The 19,909-nt window shown below is 37.9% G+C and overlaps 3 protein-coding genes across 5 annotated transcripts; all 3 read left to right on the forward strand.

Annotated features, from left to right (window-relative positions):
- Window positions 1-1,797: 1,797 nt before the first annotated feature.
- LOC126629039 (uncharacterized) lies at window positions 1,798-8,078 on the forward strand. Of its 3 annotated transcripts, none has more exons than XM_050298934.1 (16): window positions 1,798-2,206; window positions 2,874-2,924; window positions 3,002-3,238; window positions 3,540-3,638; window positions 3,732-3,787; window positions 3,994-4,105; window positions 4,391-4,561; window positions 4,806-5,063; window positions 5,221-5,433; window positions 5,518-5,715; window positions 5,811-5,939; window positions 6,058-6,360; window positions 6,490-6,588; window positions 6,666-7,129; window positions 7,244-7,276; window positions 7,683-8,078. In XM_050298934.1, coding segments are annotated over exons 1-16 (2,538 nt in total). In that variant the 5' UTR covers window positions 1,798-2,092; the 3' UTR covers window positions 7,684-8,078. The 3 variants fall into 3 exon arrangements, with proteins under 3 accessions (XP_050154891.1, XP_050154893.1, XP_050154892.1); XM_050298936.1 differs by having other exon boundaries at window positions 3,008-3,238; XM_050298935.1 differs by lacking the exon at window positions 7,683-8,078 and having other exon boundaries at window positions 7,244-7,277.
- A 753-nt stretch (window positions 8,079-8,831) lies between these two features.
- Window positions 8,832-10,756, forward strand: LOC126629041 (uncharacterized). Its single transcript, XM_050298937.1, has 2 exons — window positions 8,832-9,107; window positions 10,393-10,756. Exons 1-2 carry the CDS (start codon window positions 8,985-8,987, stop codon window positions 10,486-10,488), a joined length of 219 nt encoding a protein of 72 aa, XP_050154894.1. The 5' UTR covers window positions 8,832-8,984; the 3' UTR covers window positions 10,489-10,756.
- A 6,058-nt stretch (window positions 10,757-16,814) lies between these two features.
- LOC126630566 (growth-regulating factor 7) lies at window positions 16,815-19,723 on the forward strand. The gene is made up of 4 exons (XM_050300698.1): window positions 16,815-17,570; window positions 17,664-17,834; window positions 18,069-18,489; window positions 18,689-19,723. The coding sequence occupies exons 1-4, from the start codon at window positions 17,357-17,359 to the stop codon at window positions 19,440-19,442; spliced, it is 1,560 nt and encodes a 519-aa protein (XP_050156655.1). The 5' UTR covers window positions 16,815-17,356; the 3' UTR covers window positions 19,443-19,723.
- The last annotated feature ends 186 nt before the right edge of the window (window positions 19,724-19,909 follow it).

Raw genomic sequence — 19,909 nt, forward strand, 5'->3', positions numbered from 1 at the left:
GTAAGTAAGCAGATCATCGGAGGGAATAATTGAACAATGACGTAAGTTGTAACTTGTAAGAGTATCGACTTTTAGCTAAAAATCTTATGTTAGCCACAACGGGGTGGTTGAGGGGTTGGGGCGAATTCCAAGTTCATATTTCACACGGTTCGTCCCTGAATTCGATTATTGGTGCTGGTGAATCACACGATGAACCATGAGAGGTTGAAATACCTCCGTGAGTCTTTTCAGCCTCCAAAAAGTGGACTTCTGTGAGTTGGCCACCAACTGACTATAGATGACATGTTTTCTCTTAGATTTGTCGCAAGACATTTGTTACTTAATCGATTAACATCATTTACGCTTACACTCGACTCGGTGTCCCAGACTTGATGTCTCTTAGAAAGTAAGTGGCAGTAGATGACATGTTTTCCTCTCATGACCTTCAATGCCAACGGGCCACCAAATTATTTAGTACAAAGCAGAGGGAGGAGATGTTGCATTCATTGGTAAGGACTTGAGAAGTTCGGTTCGATTGCTGGCATCCGAAAGTGTTCATTGAATTCAGAATAACAATGTTCAACTTTGTTGGGCAGTGGGAGGAGGGTGATGAGTCACCAACTCAATGGGCTTGGATTTCTTATGTTATTACATTCAGCTCAAAGCCCATCTCAGTTTAATTTTGGGCCAACTCAAACTCCATCCAGCATTGTCTGCCACGGTTTAAAGACCGGTCATCGGGCTTTGATTAGGATCGGAAGACTTCTAATCCAATTGTATGCCCTTAGATTTTAAAAGTTTTTGTGGGTTAAATAGTTAATCGTTAAAGGAAAATAGAAATTAGTGAAAAAGAAGGAAGAGAGAAATCGATAGAGGTCAAGTTCGCATTAAAGTCTACAAACATAATTGTTTTCTGCTACTGTAAAAAGTGCCATCTGCAAATAAGAATTTCGATCATTTTTTGTTTTTGTTGTTTAACCATACCCTTATTCTTGTTATTATATTATCATATTAAATAATTTATTTTGGATAGTAAATTAGGAAAATATCAAAGATGTAAACTTGCTTAAGTTTTTATTATTAGGCCAAGTGATGAGGATGTGAAAAAATAAGTTAGAGTTATGTTAGATCAAATGTTCGAGGTTTGTGTAATTGTGTTTAATGAAAGAAGATGAATCTTTTTTTTGCTTATGGGAAAAACAACTTATTCCTGGTCGCTTGCTCTAGCAACATTTAATGTACTAATACAACGTTCATAAGACCGCTTAGTGTTTGGTCTAGTGCTAGTTGTCTTCATTTAGTTAGATTAACACCGAAAAACCGATATATATATATATATATATATATATATATATATGATGAGTACGATACAATACCTATCCTAATTATAGTGCTGTGACTTTACTGTGCATGTATTCATAGAAACTAAATTCATTCACATATTCAATCGGAGACGATATTCAATCAAAATTACCCATCAATTTCGATACAAAATAAATAAAATTAACTGAGAAATGTGATTAAATCAGAATTGGACTGCCAACTATTTCGAAATCGTATAAAAAGAAATAACACTATACCAATCAAAGAATCACAAAAGTTGAAATAGGGGATAAAAACCTACATGTAAATATCTCAAATTAAATAATAAATCCAAGAATTCTCCAAATAAATAAATAAATAAATCGAAGAAGAAAAGGTTATTGCCACGTCTCTTCCAAAAAAAGAAAAAAGAAAAGGTAATTGCCACGCGCCACTCGATAGCGTCGACAACCATGTAATGGTACTGAAATTTACCCTATAAATGGCGGGAGCCTACCCTGCTCGTAAATTTCTCCCTCTCTCTCTCTCTCTCTTCCCCCCGTCAACTCTTCTCTAAATTACACATCAACCCCTCAAAAACCCTCCAATCGCAAAACACTCCAAATCGTCCAGGTGCTTCCTCTTCGCTATCGCCCTGGTGGAGTAACTCCATTGCCGGCACCTCTCGTCTCGTAAATTCCTGCAATTCCTGGTTTTACATTTCCCCCCTTTTCTTTGAGCCTCTCGAACCCTAGGTTTTTCTGAGCAGAGTGAGTAAGCGAGTTGGAGAAGGACTGTAGCTTCTGATTCAATGGAGGCTGCGGCCGCTGCGCGCGGTAGTTCTATGCCGATGCCACCTCCGCCAGCCCGCAAAGAGTGGCGCGCCGTCTCCGACCATCATTCGGCCCGAAACATCGGGGATGAGGTAGTAATCTGCTCAAAACCACTTGCATTGGGTTCTATTGGGTGTCTAATTAATGAAAAAAGAGAAAATAAATGAAATTTGGAACCTTGGGTTTGGATTGTGAAAAACCCTTCAGGTGAAATGAGGATTAGGGTTTGCAATTGCATGTTAATTCATTTGTGGGTTTGGTGTCTGTGGGTCGGTGGGTAATTTGGTTGCTGCTCTCACACTTTACCATTAGAAGATTGTTATAATCTAAATACTTGAAGGGGAATCGTTTGGTGAATGTGCCTATATTTTGAATGAAGCAACAACATGTCTCATTTTGAAGAAAAAAAAGCCCACACCCTTTCTGCCTTATGATGGGTAAAAATGAAGGAAATTTCACAACTCGTATTTTGTTTGAATGATTGGGTATTGGATATATAATGTTCGGTGTACTGCCAATAATAGTGCATCTGACAAATTTTTTTGGTTGCTGAGTTCATTTGCTTGAAATGAAGAGTAACTTAATTTTTAGCATTGGCTAAAGCTTCTACTGTGAGCATTACTGTTAGCTGATTAAGATGTGGTATTTAAAATTTTTGCTTCTTGTTTTGTTTAAACTATTTAGTGCTACTCGGGTAGCATTTGTATCTGCTGTTTTGGCATTATCTTGTTCTTGAATTGGGTATATTCCAATATGCAGGAGTTGGAACGATCAAAGCTAGGCCAATCGGATGAGAGAACAATATATGAGGTAAGGCTGTTGATATTAGTATTAGCTTGTATTCTGAAGGATTCAACGAAAGTGAATATGATTTGTTATCGAACAAGGTGCAGCAAGGGAGAGAGCCAGTTGATGTGGACTTCTGTTCGATCACAATAGATGGAACTTTAGATCATGACCTTTTGCAGCAGCGGATTGAAGATGTTTCTAGGCAAAGAGAGGAATTGCAACATATGGAGATTGATCTTAAAGCTCAAATCATTGCAAGATCTGAGATAATTGAAATACAAAATAACTTTGGTGCTCAAATAAAGGAACATGTCAATGCTGCTTCCAAGCTTCAGGTTTTCATTGATAATTTGACGTGTAGTTTATAATGTGTATTACGATAGGGTTTTTCAGATTGCAATTACAAGAATCTCATGAGGCGTAATAAATATCCAAGTTATGTTAGCATTCTTATTGTGATTTTGCAGTGTCACATTGCACATTCTGCATTTGGTGAGAATATGTGTAATCTTAAGCTCAAAATTTATAAGCCAATCTTAAAGGGCATATTTGATTGTTAAATGTTTTCCTTGAGATATATGCGTGAAAATGATCTACTAACAGCGTCAATCTGAACTGTGGGTTTACACTGTGCAGGAGCAACTTCATGAAAGGGAGCAAACCATACATGATTTGGAAAGGAAAATGGATGAGAAAGATAGAGAGCTGCATGCTGTCAGGCTAGATAACGAAGCAGTAAATGAATGCTTGTGTATTTTATATGTTTTAATTGAGCACTTTGGGTGAATAAAAATTCTTAATCTTTTGGTTTTCATAATGTTCTGGCAGGCCTGGGCTAAAGAAGACCTTCTTCGAGAACAGAATAAAGAATTAGCAAGTATCAGGTACTAGTCTGTTTGTTTAAGACCTGTTCACTGCACTTCTACGCTCTTGTCCAATAATGCATGTACTTTTTGTTTAGATGTAAATCAAGCTTGTCTTTTATTATTGCATGCTATTTAAAGGTTTTGTATTTCATTTTTTGGTGAACAATGCTGGGTTGAGGTTATAATCATATGAACAAATTTGCATGAGTTACTGTTCATTGCAGAATGGAACGTGACCATTCGGAAGCTGAAAGAACCCAACACATACAACAATTACATGACCTGCAAGAGCATATTCAAGAAAAAGAGAGGCAGCTTAATGATCTCCGGGAACAGGTATGTTGATTTGCATGTATAGATGTACTTGTACAGCTCTCAAGTTTTCACACATTTAAATTGTACATAAATTTAGAATATGCATAGGTCCATAGGTGGTTCTTTTCTACTAACTTTCATTCTCTGAAAGAACAAAGTCTATGGTGCTATTGTTTTAAACGGTCAGACTGAAATGTAAGTGACATTCAAATTGGAACAAATTTGGTAAATATTTCTGCAAGTTGCATGCTAATTTAGTTCTATAGATGTAATGCGGCTAGTGCCTGATAGTGTTTGTATTTTCAGCATAGGCTTGCTCAAGAAGCCATTCTTTATAAAGATGAACGGTTGAGGGAGGCCCAAGCTTGGATCACTCGTGTTCAGGAAATGGATGCCTTGCAGTCAACTACAATCCAAGCTGAATTGCGGGAACGTACAGAACAATATAATCAACTCTGGCTTGGTTGCCAAAGGCAGGTTGGTTTATTTGTTCTATCTCTCTCACACTTCCTGGGCGTTTTATTTTGTTAAAAGTTGAACTTGCGGGCATGTTCAGACACGGGCATCTGCAAATTGTATGTTTGGCTATATGCCAAATTTTTTCAAAACTTATGCCAAATAATATGTGATGCAAGTGCTATACATAATGAAACATGGTTTTTGTTTTATTCAAAGTTTGTTCACGTTTTTTATATTTTCCTTTTTGGCTCACTGATTTCAGTTTGCTGAGATGGAGAGACTTCATATGCATACGGTACAACAGCTTCAACTTGAGCTGGCTGATGCAAGAGAAAGGAGTGGGACTTACACCGATGAATCACGCATGGCACAATCAAATTCAAAGGATGCATCTCAATTTGGTCAGAATAATGGAAACCAGCTAGATACGAATACATCAAATGGAAATACAGGGCCCCTCCAAAATGGAAATTCAGATGATGTTCCCTCATTTCCTTCAACTGGAAACGCATCAACTCAGGTAGCTGCACCCTTTTGTGGTTTTCCTGTTAGTAGCTTTGACATATTATTGCTTTTTGGCTAAAGACCTTCTGTTTGAAATGAAATTCGTAAGTAAGAATTTGATTTAGCTATTATTTATATCATTTCCATAACATTAAGTTTTGGATCGTTATTAGATCGACCATGTTGCTGGGGTTCCAATTTCTCCATCATCTCTACTTGGGATGCCTTCCTATCTTCCCCCTGGACAAGTGACTGCTCTACATCCATTTCTTATGCATCAACAAGGGGTACCCCATTCGGTCCCACCACATGTTCCTCAATCTCATGTTGGGCATTTTCACTCGATACCTGCAATATCGTCTCTCCAACAGTGGCAGAACCAACAGGTGCTGAGATGAATAAATCTTTCTGTCCAGATTATTTTAATTTACAACGATAACAGACTTATGTTCTTCATTTTCTCTTTTAAGGCTCCATCTGAGAGTTTGCAGATATCTACACAGAATGAGCTTCCATCTTCACAAAATGATCCAAACTTAATAAGATCAGATTATAACTATGAATCATCTGTTAATGGGCAATCTCTTCATCAAGACTATTTAGATGTCCAAATTAACCAAGGGGCACCGCCTGATTCTGTCTTGTCATCATCCACTGGGGAAGCACAGGTATTGCTTCGCATTTGATGATTATGTAGTGATTTTATTTTGTGTGCAAGTCAGTGTGCATCTTTGCTGGAGTCACTGTTATTTTTTTGGTTCAGGTTCTCGAGTCAATTGATAGTAGAGGTTATTTGGTCTCATCCCAACCTGATCAGAGCTTGCAACAAATTTCCTCCCAATTCCACAACGCTTTAAGATTGGATTCTCTTGAGCAGAACAGTGAAACCAAGGTAGATAAGCTTCTCTTGTTATTTTCTTATGCAGGCTGGAGCTTTTTGGTCAGCCTGTCTGGTTATAGTGCAAATAGTAACTAGGGAAGAAATTCAGACTAACTTTGCTTTTGGACAGGCACCGGAGCAAAATGTTCAGACAACTGATCATGGGTTGGATGGACAAGTTTTAACTGCAGGACAGCCAAGTTCTAATAACAATTCGTTAAAATCTGATAATTCAGTTCCTTCAGTCGATAACAAGGAACCTGCAATTAACAATGCCACTAGTGCAGTTTTGCCAGAAGCATTTGTGTCAACTGTGCATGCAAATGGGGCAGGGGGAAAGACTTCGGAGGTTGCACTTCTTGATGAAAGGTCATTGTTGGTTTGCATGGTTCGCACAATTCCGGCAGGTGGTAGAATTCGCATCAGTTCGACGGTGAGCCTGCATATTTGTTACTAGGTTTCGTAGTGAGCGTGACGTTTTTGTTTTCTCAGCAACTAATTTAAAGCCTTGTTTCTCAGCAACTGATTAGTTCATAATATATGTTCCTTGGTCTGGGTACAGCTACCAAATAGGCTCGGAAAGATGCTTGCACCCTTACACTGGCATGATTACAAGAAAAAGTATGGAAAGCTTGATGACTTTGTGGCTAGTCACCGTGAAGTGAGTTTAATGATGATTTAAAGTGTTTTTTCATAGATGTATATTATCTCATCAGGACCTTAATTTTTATATTTCAGTTATTCGTGATTGAGGGCGACTATATTCAGCTTCGGGAGGGAGCGCAAGAGATGATAGCAGCTACAGCTGCTGCTGCAAAAGTTGCTGCTGCTGCAGCCGCATCATCTCCCTACTCTTCATCTCTGCCTTCTGTGGCTGTTACTCCAGTGGCACAGACTCACCGCTCAAGGAAGATATCAACTTCAAATGCAAATGATAATCACTTGCAGTCTGTAAAGCAGAATCAGCAATTAAATGGTGTAAGCTTTGGCGTTCCTGGAGGTCTCTCAAATGTAAAGATTTTGAGCAAATCTAAAGATTCTTGGGAACTGAACAGCCCTGACACTAGGCCAAGCCAGTCATCTGTACTTTTGAATGGTGGAAATGGAGCAGTTCTGGATAGATCAAGCATGAGCAGTACCCAAAGCTCAGGCTTGCCTAATGGCCGGCTGAGCTCAAATGCTGTTGGGAAACAACATGGCAGGTTTACCTCTTTAAACCATCTAACATACTGCGGTTTAATATTGTGGTGGATTAAGTAGTTACTGCTGCTTTATTAATGTGTAATGCTTATTCGGTTGATGTGTTACTTTGACAGGATGACCAATGCTACATTTACTTCCAGAAGATAGTAAGTACGATTACTCAATAGTTAAAGTACCACTGTCGTGTTTTGTGATATAATCTTTTTGAATACGTAATGTTGCATTTGTTTAGGCTGGTCGTCTACCAGTGGTCAAATTTCTGAGCTGTCAATTATTCGGTGTATCAATATTACTCTGCTCCCGTCTTTTCTCATATAAAGGGTTTTGAGTTCAGATATAGGATAGCATAGTATGAGCCATTATTTGCATATCATTGATCAATTATGGGATGATATCATTGGTCTGGTTGGTATCCAAGTTCAAAGTTCAAACCCCCGTACCAAAATGTCGCAACTGATTAAATGTGATGATGCAAATGTGAGTTTAATTGCTTACATATTTTGTATTAATACCCCTACAGCAATGCATCTTAAGCGTATTTGGTGTTGGCAGGAGAGAGCAGGAAATAGGCACCACCTTATGACCGGAATGGTGGACCGGTGCATGGACGGAAACTTATTTTGGAACGGCAACAGGACATGTGGGAGAATATATATTCATCAAAGATTGAATCACCATCAATATTTGCAGCTCACTTCATGGAATTCTCTGATTGGAATTGTTTGCCCTTTATTTTCGGTTTTCGATTCTTCAAAAGCTTTAGCTTGTGACTGTTTTATGATATACTGAAAAGAGTCAAAGAACTCAAAACTGTCTCTGCAGCGATGATGATATTCATGCACAAAATTGCTTCTGTGCGCATCTGGATGGATGGAAAATCTGCCCTTTTTGTTGGTGGATGAAATGATGGATCCTTGAAGCTTTATTAATTTGAGTACATTAATTTCATTTCTCTTTCCTGAATTTTACTGGATTGGGCTTGAGATCAACCCGACTCGGTTTCTATGTAATGGAAGCCCAGCCCACTTGGTTTCGTTTGTGCTTTGTTGGTCCATAATGCAGATTTTGGCCTCTTGCACTACAAATTGAATTCTTGTTCCGAGGGATTATAGTGCGGTGCTATTCACACTGTTTTTTTTACCTTTCACGTACTTCTCATAATTTCTATCTGTTAGATCGAATGAATTAAGATGATTAAATGATAGAAATTAACAGGGGGGGTTATCGAAGGTAAACCTTATAATATCGTTTTGTCGACAAAACAATAATAGTAATGTTATATTTATTGGAACAAGTTAGTTGCCATAAATCGAGTGTGCACGCACTTAAGGTGGGGAATATATGTTTCGAACTCAGTATTTACGGGATTCGAATTTAAATCTTGCCCCTACAAGTTGAGTAGGAATACCATTTAGACTGTAGTATTAAAACAATAATGTTTTGCAAATGTAATTTTGTACTAGCTCAAGATTGAATTCTTCTTTTCACACACTAATTAAAATAAGAGAATTTTAATGAAAAACTTCCGGTATTGTTCATTTTAACGAAAAATCATATTTTTACACTAAAAGGTCAATCCTAATACTATTCACTTTATGATTTATTTTTTTCTCATCGTTAAAACTCATAGTTTTCAGACTATTTTTTATTAAAATAAAACATTAAAATTTTGGAAAGTCGGCAGGAATTTCTAAACGGTTCGCTTTACCCTATAAGCCGGATGGGAAGCGGGTGTTTCTAAAAAGACCGGGGAGATTGGAACGGCGTTTGATCGAGGGTACGTAGAACTGTCGATCAGAAATCAAAACGAAAGAAAGGAGGAAGGGAGGGGGGGGGGGGCGCAGAAGAAGAAAGATGGGTTACGTTCTGAGAGTGAGATTGGCGTCGTTTTTCGGCGGAGCTGCGGTGGCGTCGTTTCTGGGGCTCTACATCCTCCACAATGATTACAAGGTCGCCCACCACTCCATTTCTCAACAGGTCCGTTTTCCTTTTTTCCTTTCTGCAATTCTTAGGGTTCTATCTTTTCTTCTTCTGTTTTCTATGTGTTTTATTCAATTTTTTGATTTGGGAACCTTCCGATCTCCGCGTGTTGACGGAAGATTGAATCTTTAAGTTGATTTGTAAAATGGGTTTGGACACAATTTGTTGTTTTATATGATATTTAGGGAAAATTCTCCTCCTTTCAGCTGAAAAAGTTAAAAACCAACTTGAAGAAAGTGATTTATGAGCATTTTATTCAAATATTGTTTTGAATTAGAACAGAATTGCTGCTGAGTATGTCATAGTTTTGTTTAGGAGGAGTGAGGGGTTTGAAATTCTTGAGGGCATTGGTGACATTGAAATCGTGGTTTCGATTGTCGGTTGAGTAGTTTATGTTGTGTACTTTGACAGTGGAAAATTTGAGAACAATGAAGATCAATCTTGTTACACAGAAAATGGTCACTAATGGTTGTGGATGGATCAAAACCAGCAATGCTTTATTTCTTTCCCCAATTATTTTTTGGGTAATTTGATCTCGAACGTTCTCCTTCTTTGTATGGTGTTTAGGATCCTTGTCTTCTACCGGTTAGTTGTGAGCTTTGATGGTTTCTCATTATAGAAATCAATTATCTATTGATTTTCTACTTCAATTCATTTATATTGATTTTAGCGAGGTACCCCATTCGTCCTTTTCAACCGATTATGGTTATGTATATATTCTTATAGGCTGTGCGAATGCATCTCCAATATGAATTGTGTATGATTTATCCTTCCTAGTGTGAAATCGTGATTTCTTTTACTATTTAGAACAAGAAAAGAAACCTTGATTTGAACAGTTCGTTATGTTGACAAGGTAAAATAAATGTTGCTCATAACGTAATGCTGCTGGAATGGTCATCAAAGCATGACATTATCTGTGCTTTTAAACTGTTTACACATGCACAGATCCTCACTCACGGGAACACTTGCACACGTGTAAACTATAAGTTCATATCCGGCTTCTCTGACTCAAATTATGTCAGTCGTAGAAGAAATTCTGATGGAACCTAGTAAACTCTGGTTTTTGCCCCCTGACATAAGCTATTTTGTTTTTTCGTAGACTCGATTGTTCAAACTTCAAATGTATGTTCATCTGTTGACATGATGGGATCTCCACTGTTACCGGCCTTTTGGGTTCGTGCAGTTTTACAACCATTCTGTGTATAGGGTTTCTAGGCATTTAAAGTGACAACTAGAGAAGGATATATGAATTGTGACTTCCTTTTTTTTCTTGTTTCTCCAGGTGAAAGGCCTCCATGAATCATTGGATAGAAGAATTTCAGCTCTCGAGAGTTTAAAGCCAACCGAAGCTCCACAACCTGCAGAAGCATCCGAGTAGATGCCTTGAGAACGCTGCTGCAACTTACTCCCGTTACTCCAAGGATCTTTTTTGTTTCTTCGACATTTGCGGGTGGTTTCTATGTTGTTTCTCCTCCCTTTCAAAGAATAATAATCACATAACTGATTCGTATGGCATGTCGTTGTCATTTACTAGAATACACCAGTATGTTGTATTTTTATCAGATCAAAACTGTTAGTAACTCTGAGAGATACTAAGCACGACGAGAGGTTATTTTACTTTCGGATATAGTCTGTTTCATCGAGTATTTCGTGCATGTCGTGTTTCACGGTGAAAGTTTCCCTGAGAATGGAGTCGATTGCACAAAATTTCTCTTCGCTCCGGCGGCTTTCTCTTGCTCTGTCACTTCTTCCTTCTCCCCTTTTTTCTCCTTTTTCTGTATTTTCCAGTTCTCCATCTTTCTTTTGCAACCACCTTGCGACATTTACGCGGATATGATTTTTTTTCTTTAAAAGGAGGACAACTGGTGGTAAGCCACGGTTATCCCTCCCTTCCGGGGGCCGGGAAGACTCACAGAGGCATTTCAGCATTCCCTTAGCCTTTGGCTTCCACACCAACAGAGGGTTTCGAATCCAAGACCTCTGGTTTTTAACTTGAAGAAAGCATCGCAATCCGTCATTTACTATTGGACCACTAACTCGTGGTTATGCAACGTCTTTCCAAAATTGTAAAATCCAATAAACCCAACAAAAAAGCTTTTGAAATGGATACAAAAAGTCAACCAATCAGCGAATGGGCTCCTACGATATTAATGGGCCCATTTGAAATAGAAGGGGCAAAGCCCATTTTATATTTGGACACCTCAACTTTAAAAGCCCGGAATGTGGAAGCCCCCGAAGCCTGGAAAAGGAAAAATTATGCGGATAGGATTTTGGAAGTTTAGAAAAAAATAATAAACAGTAGTCATTTGTCAGATAAGACCTAGGAAGAATTAACAAGAGATTTAACATGGAATACTTGAAGCAAACGAAAGATTTGACGCATAATCAAAGCAGTAATGTTTTAAGATTTATACAACCGTCAAATTTAATGAGATAAGCTTGGTTGTTGTTCTGTATTTCGGTTCATCCGTCGGTTTTATTTATTTATTTATTTTTATTTATGGTTGGTTAGATCTAATTTTCGATTACCCATAATATCCCTGACACGTAAAAGGTGAAAACCCGACAGAAAACTGAAAAAACGTTGAAGGCTCCTTTCCCAACTCCATCCGTAGCCAAAAACAAGTGGGAGAAGAGAAATAATAAGGGAACGGATCACTTACACCTAATCTTTCTCGTTAAACAATTCGGATTTTTAAAATTTGATCAAACGGTTAAAGTTATTATAACTTTTAAAGTGGGACTGTGTTTGTAACCGTTGGATTAAATTTCAAAGGCTCGGATTGTTTGATGATGATGATTTCTTTTAAAAGTGAGGTTTTTCATGAATTTTCTGTCACATTATGCTTTTGTATGATGTGTTATAATGCTGCTACGAGAATTAATGTTAAACTGTGAGATATGAGAGCAAGAGTCCCAATTTAAGAGAGGTACGTTAGCATTTCTCTGGGGGAATTAGTTAGGTCAGTATCTGTGTGCTCCTTTCCCTTGAGGTGTGAAAGCCCATCCCTATTCCCTCATTCCCTAACCACTACCACCGGACGATGCTGCTCCTCTGCTTCCTGAGGGCTCAGAGGATCAAAATTTGTATGTGCGCGCAGAACTTAATCATAAAAAATGATAACACTTGATCTGGGCCATCTGGCCACAAAAAAAATAGGAATATAATAAAAAGTGTAAATTAAGAAAAAAAAGGAGAGTTTGTGTGTTTGTGTTTCCTTGGCGGTGGTAGCTTCCGATAGCTTTTCATGGCACGCTTTTTCATATCGTTATTGGATTCAGTTGTCAAACTCGACAAGCACTACGGATTTAGGTATGAATTTTAGACTCATTCTACATGTTGGTCAAGAGTTTGATTTCTGACTCTGAGAAATCACACAATGGTGACTAAGAAATGTTGAAATAGTTTTGTAAATTTTTTTAACCTATGTAATATTAGACTGATTAGGAAAAACTAAAATACATGTGCGAGTCTTCTCGATTTCTAAAAAAACCATCATCTAATTTTCTTTTTCGAAAAAAAGAAAAACCAAACATTGAACGTTGATACATTATTATTGATTGATTGAATTTGAACTTTGAAGGAAAGCATTGACGTAAAAAGGGAGATGGAGGGAGGACAAGCGGTCCATGCCGATGTTATACTATATTCTTCCTTTGTCGGAGACACTCTCCCAAGTTCCAAGCAATCTCTCTCTCTCTCTCTCTCTCTCTCTCTCTCTCTCTCTCTCATCGCACATGGACTTCCTATATCTATATACCGACTTGGTTCAGTGCTCAACCATTTCTCTAACTTTTTATGCACATGTGGATTATGAGACAGTATTTCTTAGGGTTGCACGACTACGATAGTTTGCTCGCTAATTAAACATCGTATGAAGTTAAGTGAGATTAAAATATGACAGATTTTAAATTTATGTTTAAGGTATAATACGAGTACGTTGTCGGGAAAACACATACACAAATTTTTGTTACAAGATGTGGATTGTATTTGTGGGTAGGAGAACTAAACTGGATTGGATTTGGTATGTTCCATCACATTCATATTTCTTTCTTTTCAAATTTACTTTTCAAGGTGGGAGGGAAAGGATGGAGATTTGTTATGGGACCAGTTTCGCAATTGATCACCGACTACGTTGGTCTCCTCTTAAATTACTTGCGAGTATAAACATACATGTATACTATTATAATTAAGCACTATGTTATTATAATGATATACTAGCAGAGAGCACACACTTTGTGTGTGAACAATCGTCCACCTCCTCCCACGTTCTCCTCAAGCACAACCGCTTCAGTTCATTTAAATTATCCAAAAAACATCATGATTTCATTTACTTGTATGAAAAAAATGATGGTGAGACAATTTCTCTTGATAAGTGCATATTTTTATCTTATGTAAATATTTTTGATATAAAATTACTATTTTGCCCTCCTTATGTAAATATTGTGTATCAAAAGTGAGGGCAAATTAGGAAAAAAGGGGCAAAGAGTTCAAAAGTTACAAAATTACTATTTTGCCCTCATCATGTCAATATTGTAGAGCAAAATAGGAACAAAGAGGGCAAAAAGTTGACAAACTCTCTTCTCTTAATAGAATACATTAAATGTCAACTCAATATAAATATATACTTTTCGTCAATCATGTTGGTTGATTTTATTAATTATTATGAACCTGCGTCTCAAATTTTGAAATTTTAACTTAAAATCAAATCAAATTATTAAATTCTTAAAAGGGTAGATTCATAACAAAACCTCTCTTCTACATGGATTAGTTAAACATTTTATTAGGAAGTCCGGTCTTGACTCTTCTGTTTAGTTCATTCTCGTTCAGCTCTTGAAATCACATTTATAATCAGAAGGAATTGAGAAGAGATTCATTTTATATTTTGATATAGAACGAATAGGTTCATGAGACAAGAAAATTTAAAGATAACCCACTAGAAAGACTAATTCAATACTAAATTGATGAGCCAGAAGATAGAAGATTTTTGTTAACAAAACCTCACTTCTACAAAATTACCAAAATCAAATCCTTAATTTAACTACTTGTGTGTCTTTTGGTGAGTGAAAAAAAGTGAGGATTCGAAATGGGCGGGTGGTGACAAAGAGGAAAAAGCCATGCAACTGGTGATGGATTGGGGAGGTGATGGGGACAACCCATTATTAACCCCTCCAGCTGTTTGTCCCATCCCCCAAGCTGCCACCTCACCATCTTCCATTCCATTCCAATTCAACCCATCCAAGTTCCAACCCTTATTAGAAAAGTTGTTATCTTGTTATCTTGCTAATTAGACATCAAAGTCAAAAGCTGTCAGCTATAGGAATCGAACGCAAAATCTCTCACGCAATTTAAATTGAGGTTAACGTTAGTCTGTCTCAAATTGATATGCACAGACTTTTGGGTGGCCAATAATTAGGCCTCAACTATTCCTTACTTTATTAGACAGCTGGAAAAGATTTTTTGATCTGTAGAGAAACATTGTCGCTTTTGTCGTTGCCTTTCACCAATGAGTGAACATGCTCTAATCAAGTCACCCCCTCTCCTCTGGACGATCCTAAGCAAAAAGCTTGTTGCTTTTAAATGCTAATAGAAGAAGTATCGATTTCTGACCCAATAAAGACTAAGTAAAGTGGTTTAAAACGAATTTTAAGTTCGTATTTTATATAATATATTATGAATTTAATTTCTTAAATTAGTGAATCGCATATAATTACCAAAAAACGCTGAAACATCTCTATGTCTTTCTGACGTGAAAGAGTAGACTGTCGCACCAGCTGTCTCTTTCTTTAAAATAAAATAAAATAAAAAGAAATCAGATGACGATCAGTAGTGGCCCAGAATTCAATCCTTTTGTCATTCACCACCTCTTGTCTAGTCCCTTTCGTACATGCTTCCCAGCATCCCTTCCACACAGCCCCGCTTGAGCGCTTCGATCGACCAATGAAATTTGACCAAAAACCCTTCTTCATGAGGGTTTAATTACTGAAAAACTTACCCATAGCACGTATCTTTCTGATTCGTTTAGATAATAAAAGTGTAGTGGTATTCATGCATTTATTTTAGCTTCTTACACTTTTCTCTCAATTCTTCACCGTCCAACCGAATGAATTGAAGAAAATCAACAAAAAAAAATTAACAGAAATCTGCGGAAAGTAAAATACATGTGTAAATAACACTCATTCCTTTAACAAAATTATTATTCTCTCTTTTGCTTCGTAAATAATTCCATGTAGTTTTTCTACGTATACTATCAGGAAATAGAAAAATTTAGGCAAGCCCTTATGATTCAATCAAATAGCGTATAAGTCAGAGACTCCAAAGTAAAAACTAGATAATGAGGCGGTTGTTATTTAAAAGAATGACTTACATAAAAAAAACACTGAAATATATATATATATTACAATGCACTTTTCAACCAAAATAACACCATAACGATGGATCATATCCTTTTAGGTAAACTGTTGCAAGTGCACATTGTTAGTTACCATTGTATTTGGTATTTACCTTTTAACTTCACACACGCGCTTAAAGAAAGCGAGTGGGGGTGTCTCTTTGGCACATGTGGATAGCGCATTATGTCTTCGGCCCACTGGGCCCATTGCAGTTCCCGATGCAACTAAAGGCCTAACGGTGCTCATCACGTCAAACAAATACGACGCCGTTATCATCCCGTCTGTTCCATTTTATTGTAAATTTTGCTTTCTTTATTTTTCTTTTTTGTTATTAATTTTGGCAAATACAGAAGAACAATTAATAATTCATTTGGAGACTGAGATTTTGGATGTCCGAAGGGTGGGTGAGTCAACCTTGTTAATTATTACACTCCATGTTGGGATTTTATTAATTAGATTAATGAATACTTAAATGTACGATTGTTTATTATACTGTCTTTTAATATATAAAAAATAATAAAACATACAAGACTAAAATATAGCACTGCATAACCGAAGATGAATTTCCCGGTAAAATGTCTACCCGTAATTCAACAGATAAAGTATATTAAAGCGTAAGCCTTAGACAATTTGGCGACGAAAAAAATCAATTTCATTCCTTTAAGAGTAATGTTATTCATACCATATTTTTGTACCACATTTTCATACCACCTTAGGTGGCGTTTGATGTGTACAGCTACATCATTTGAATTAATCAGATTTTTAAATTTAGTTCATTATTTAATAAACTAATAATTAAGAAAAACTAGTTAATTAAATTATGATTGTGGTATACGATGAGTCTTTCTCCTTTCTTTTCATTGATTTTGCAAATTTTTCAAATAATGTGGTTGTTCACATCAGATGTCATCTAAAATGGTATAGAAATATGATATAAAAACATAATATGAATAACATTACTTTTCCTTTAATATTCATTTGATTAGATGTCATTGAGATAAGAGATGTCGTTTCTAGTCAAATCTAATTTAAGTTGGGCTAGTCTCTTCTTAGATTTCTATATTGTGAGACTTTTTGGAAGGCTGAAACATTGTCCTGAATTATGTTTAAGTCTCTATAATTATAGACGACATTACTAAAGAACGAAGACTTACGTGTAGATGCAAAAAACACGCAATAATAACATCGCAGATTAATAATACAATGTTATTCATATATGAAAGTAAAGGTTGGGGAAGAATATCAAGTAGGGTTCGTTATCCGCCCCTCCAATAAAGAGTAGGGGCTGCCCTTAATTGATAGAGGTGGCCACTTCCCAATAAGACTAATAGGAAAAAAGAAAAGAAAAAAGAGGTGCAGGATTTGTACGGGATTTAGCTTTACATGCATAAAACGATAGATGCCACAATAATGATGAGAGAGAGAGAGAGAGAGAGAGAGGGGATGAGAGAGGGTTTTCTTGTCTAGTAGCAAGTGTGGTGTGCGAATGTTGGAAGCATGGAAGCAAAGCAGAGGCCGAGAATGGCGGCAACACACTAAACTATATATCTTAAATCCCATGCACTGCACACCCAACTATAAACCACAAAGATAGTAATAAGAGGAGAGAGAAAGTGAGGAGAGAGAGAGAAAGTGAGGAGAGAGAGAGAGAGAAGATAAATAAGCATCAAGCATAAAGCTTTCTTGCTGCAGCAGAGAGAAGAAGCAGAAGCAGAAGCAGAAATCAAAAAGTTGGGTCTGCAGATTGATAGATGGAAAGGAAGTTTGCCAAATAAGGAAAAGTCTTTGTGAAGAAAGAAAGCAAGAAAGAAGAAAGATTTTGGGTTTTGGCGTCTCACACAAGGAAGAAGAAGATGATGATGGTCCATCATGATAATCACCGCCGTCCATTTCCACCATCAGACACAACACCTGCTCCTGATGCTGGTGGTCCCACATGTAACAGGCCTCCTCCTACATACGACGATGTCGTTGCAGCTAGTACTGGTACTGGTTCTTCGAGTGGCGGTGGTGCAGTTTTAAGAAACTTGCAGCCTTTTGACGTTCGAACACACACTTGTTCTGCAGGTTTGTAATTCCCTTTTCCTTTCGAGTCAAAACGCAGCGTGAAAGATCGAGTCTTTATTTATGAAAAGAGTGTAAAAGCTTGCTGATTTGCAGGAGGGATGACGACGTCGTTTGGATTTCCTTTCACAAATGCACAGTGGAAGGAGCTTGAGAGACAAGCCATGATATACAAATACATGGTGGCTTCTCTCCCTGTTCCCCGTGATCTCCTCTTTCCCCTCACTACAACTCCCCCTGGAACAACAGCTGCTTCCCAATCTCCCTGTAATCCCCTTTCCTTCTGTTTTCGCCCTCGAGAAATGATTTCCGCACATCCGTTTTCTCTTTCTGCACTCCTCAGGTTGTGTAGGGAGAAAAGCGGTTTGCGGAAATCACTTCCATTTTTTCTCAATTTGTTCTTCAAATCGATTTTCCTGATGTGGGTTTTGCTTCTTGAATATCGTTTTCCACTAAAGTTTTGATTTTTTTTAATGGTGCTCTGTTTTGGTTGGCGAACAGCGGGAGGTACGTTCAATCTCCGGCTATCGAACAGCACAGATCCGGAGCCGGGGCGGTGCAAGAGAACAGACGGGAAAAAATGGCGGTGCTCGAGAGACGTAGCGCCGGACCAGAAGTACTGCGAGCGTCACATGCACAGAGGCCGACCCCGTTCAAGAAAGCATGTGGAAGTTCATGCCACCGCCGCAAGCAAGAGGGTTCGCCACGACATCAATCTTGCTCCTCCTCTTCCGACAGTATCTCAGGAAACCGTGTCGATTTCGAACCCTGGAAATAGAATCAACAAAAATGTCTGCTCATCTCGGTTTATGGGATCTAATCTTCATCCGTACGGTCCGTCTCCAGTGTTTCCCGAGAGGGATGGTGCAAAGTTTGCATCTTTCGAATCTATGAACTCTGCTTCAGCAAACAGAGAACCCAGGTCGGTGATGGGTTTTTGATTTGTTTTTCGAATCTGATTAGTTTTTGGGCTCGTTTGTTGCTTAGGTTGGATTGGATTGGATAAGATTAGTCATGAAGTAAACAGAGAACCAAACATTTGTGTTTTGTACTAAATTTTTCGATTAGAATCGTGATTGTATGATTTTTGTTTGATAATGTTTTGTTTTGTGCTACTGCAGGAACTTGGACTGGCTGATGATGAAAGGAGAACCTGTATCTGATGCACAATGGCACCAACTGATGCATAGCAAAACAGAGCTGAGCACCAAGATCCCGTATTTCGACCCGAATTCCTCTGTTTTCAGCAATCGTTCCGAAGAGGAGTCTTTCTTGAATCTGAATTCGTATGCGAATTTCAATGCCGGAGAGGATCAGCAAGACTGCGGCGAGTGCAATTTGTTTCTCAATCCGGATGTGGCTCCTTTAGAAAGTCCCCTGCTTGAAGAAACCCCAAGATATTTCATTGATGCATGGTCTAAAGCAGTGATGGATGAAGCCAACCCTGTTAACAACAATGACAACAGCTCAGCTCCGTCGAGCGGGCAGCTCTCCCCTTCTTCGCTTACCCTATCGATGGGCGGGTACAACACCATCAGTGAGGAAATGGGTCAGACTCAGATGAGCTTAGGAACCAGTGGAAATGGGATGATGCCGAGGGTTTCGACGTGGCCTGCTTCAGCACCTGGCGGCCCATTGGCTGAGGTCCTTAAACCGACCACTAGCGCGGCCTCAAATCCTTCGTCTCCGGTCACAACCGGTACTACTACTAATGGAGAATTGGGCAGTCCATTGGCGGTGTCATCGCCGTCGGGAGTTCTTCAGAAAAAGTTTGTTTCACCGTCTGATAGCAGTGGTAATAGCAGCCCAACCCTTGCAAGTTCAAGGGCCAAGCCAGAGATTGTCTCTCTGTGGTTGAATCAGAGCAAAGCATAATCCATTTTCCTTTTCAAATTAGTCTAGTAGTTGTGTTTGGATTAGTTTTGTTGTGATTCTCCAAGTGGATTTGTTTTGGGAGAAAGTTTCTCTTATTATTCTAAACCTTTTTGTTGTTTTCTATAGTTTTGTTGCATGTACTAGCCTATCAATCTCGGACAACTCTACTGAAGTTTCTCTCAAGATCCATCCAAGATCTCTGTTGGGAATAATATCTACTTTTGACTTGTTTATGTGAGATTCTTCTACTAATGACGAGATTGCCATGAATTTGATATGTACTTTCGTTTTAGTACATGATTCCTCACTCTTTGACAAGCACTATGACATATTCATCCTTCCTAAAACTCTTAATGTTCGAATCACTGAGCTTTGTGCTTATAATTAGAATCGTTCATAAAATGAATTAAAACTAAGTCGTTTAGTCAATCTATTATAGTAAACATATAAAAGATTCACAATACTTT

This window comes from Malus sylvestris, chromosome 7 (assembly GCF_916048215.2).
Source record: "Malus sylvestris chromosome 7, drMalSylv7.2, whole genome shotgun sequence".
Lineage (NCBI taxonomy): Eukaryota > Viridiplantae > Streptophyta > Magnoliopsida > Rosales > Rosaceae > Malus > Malus sylvestris.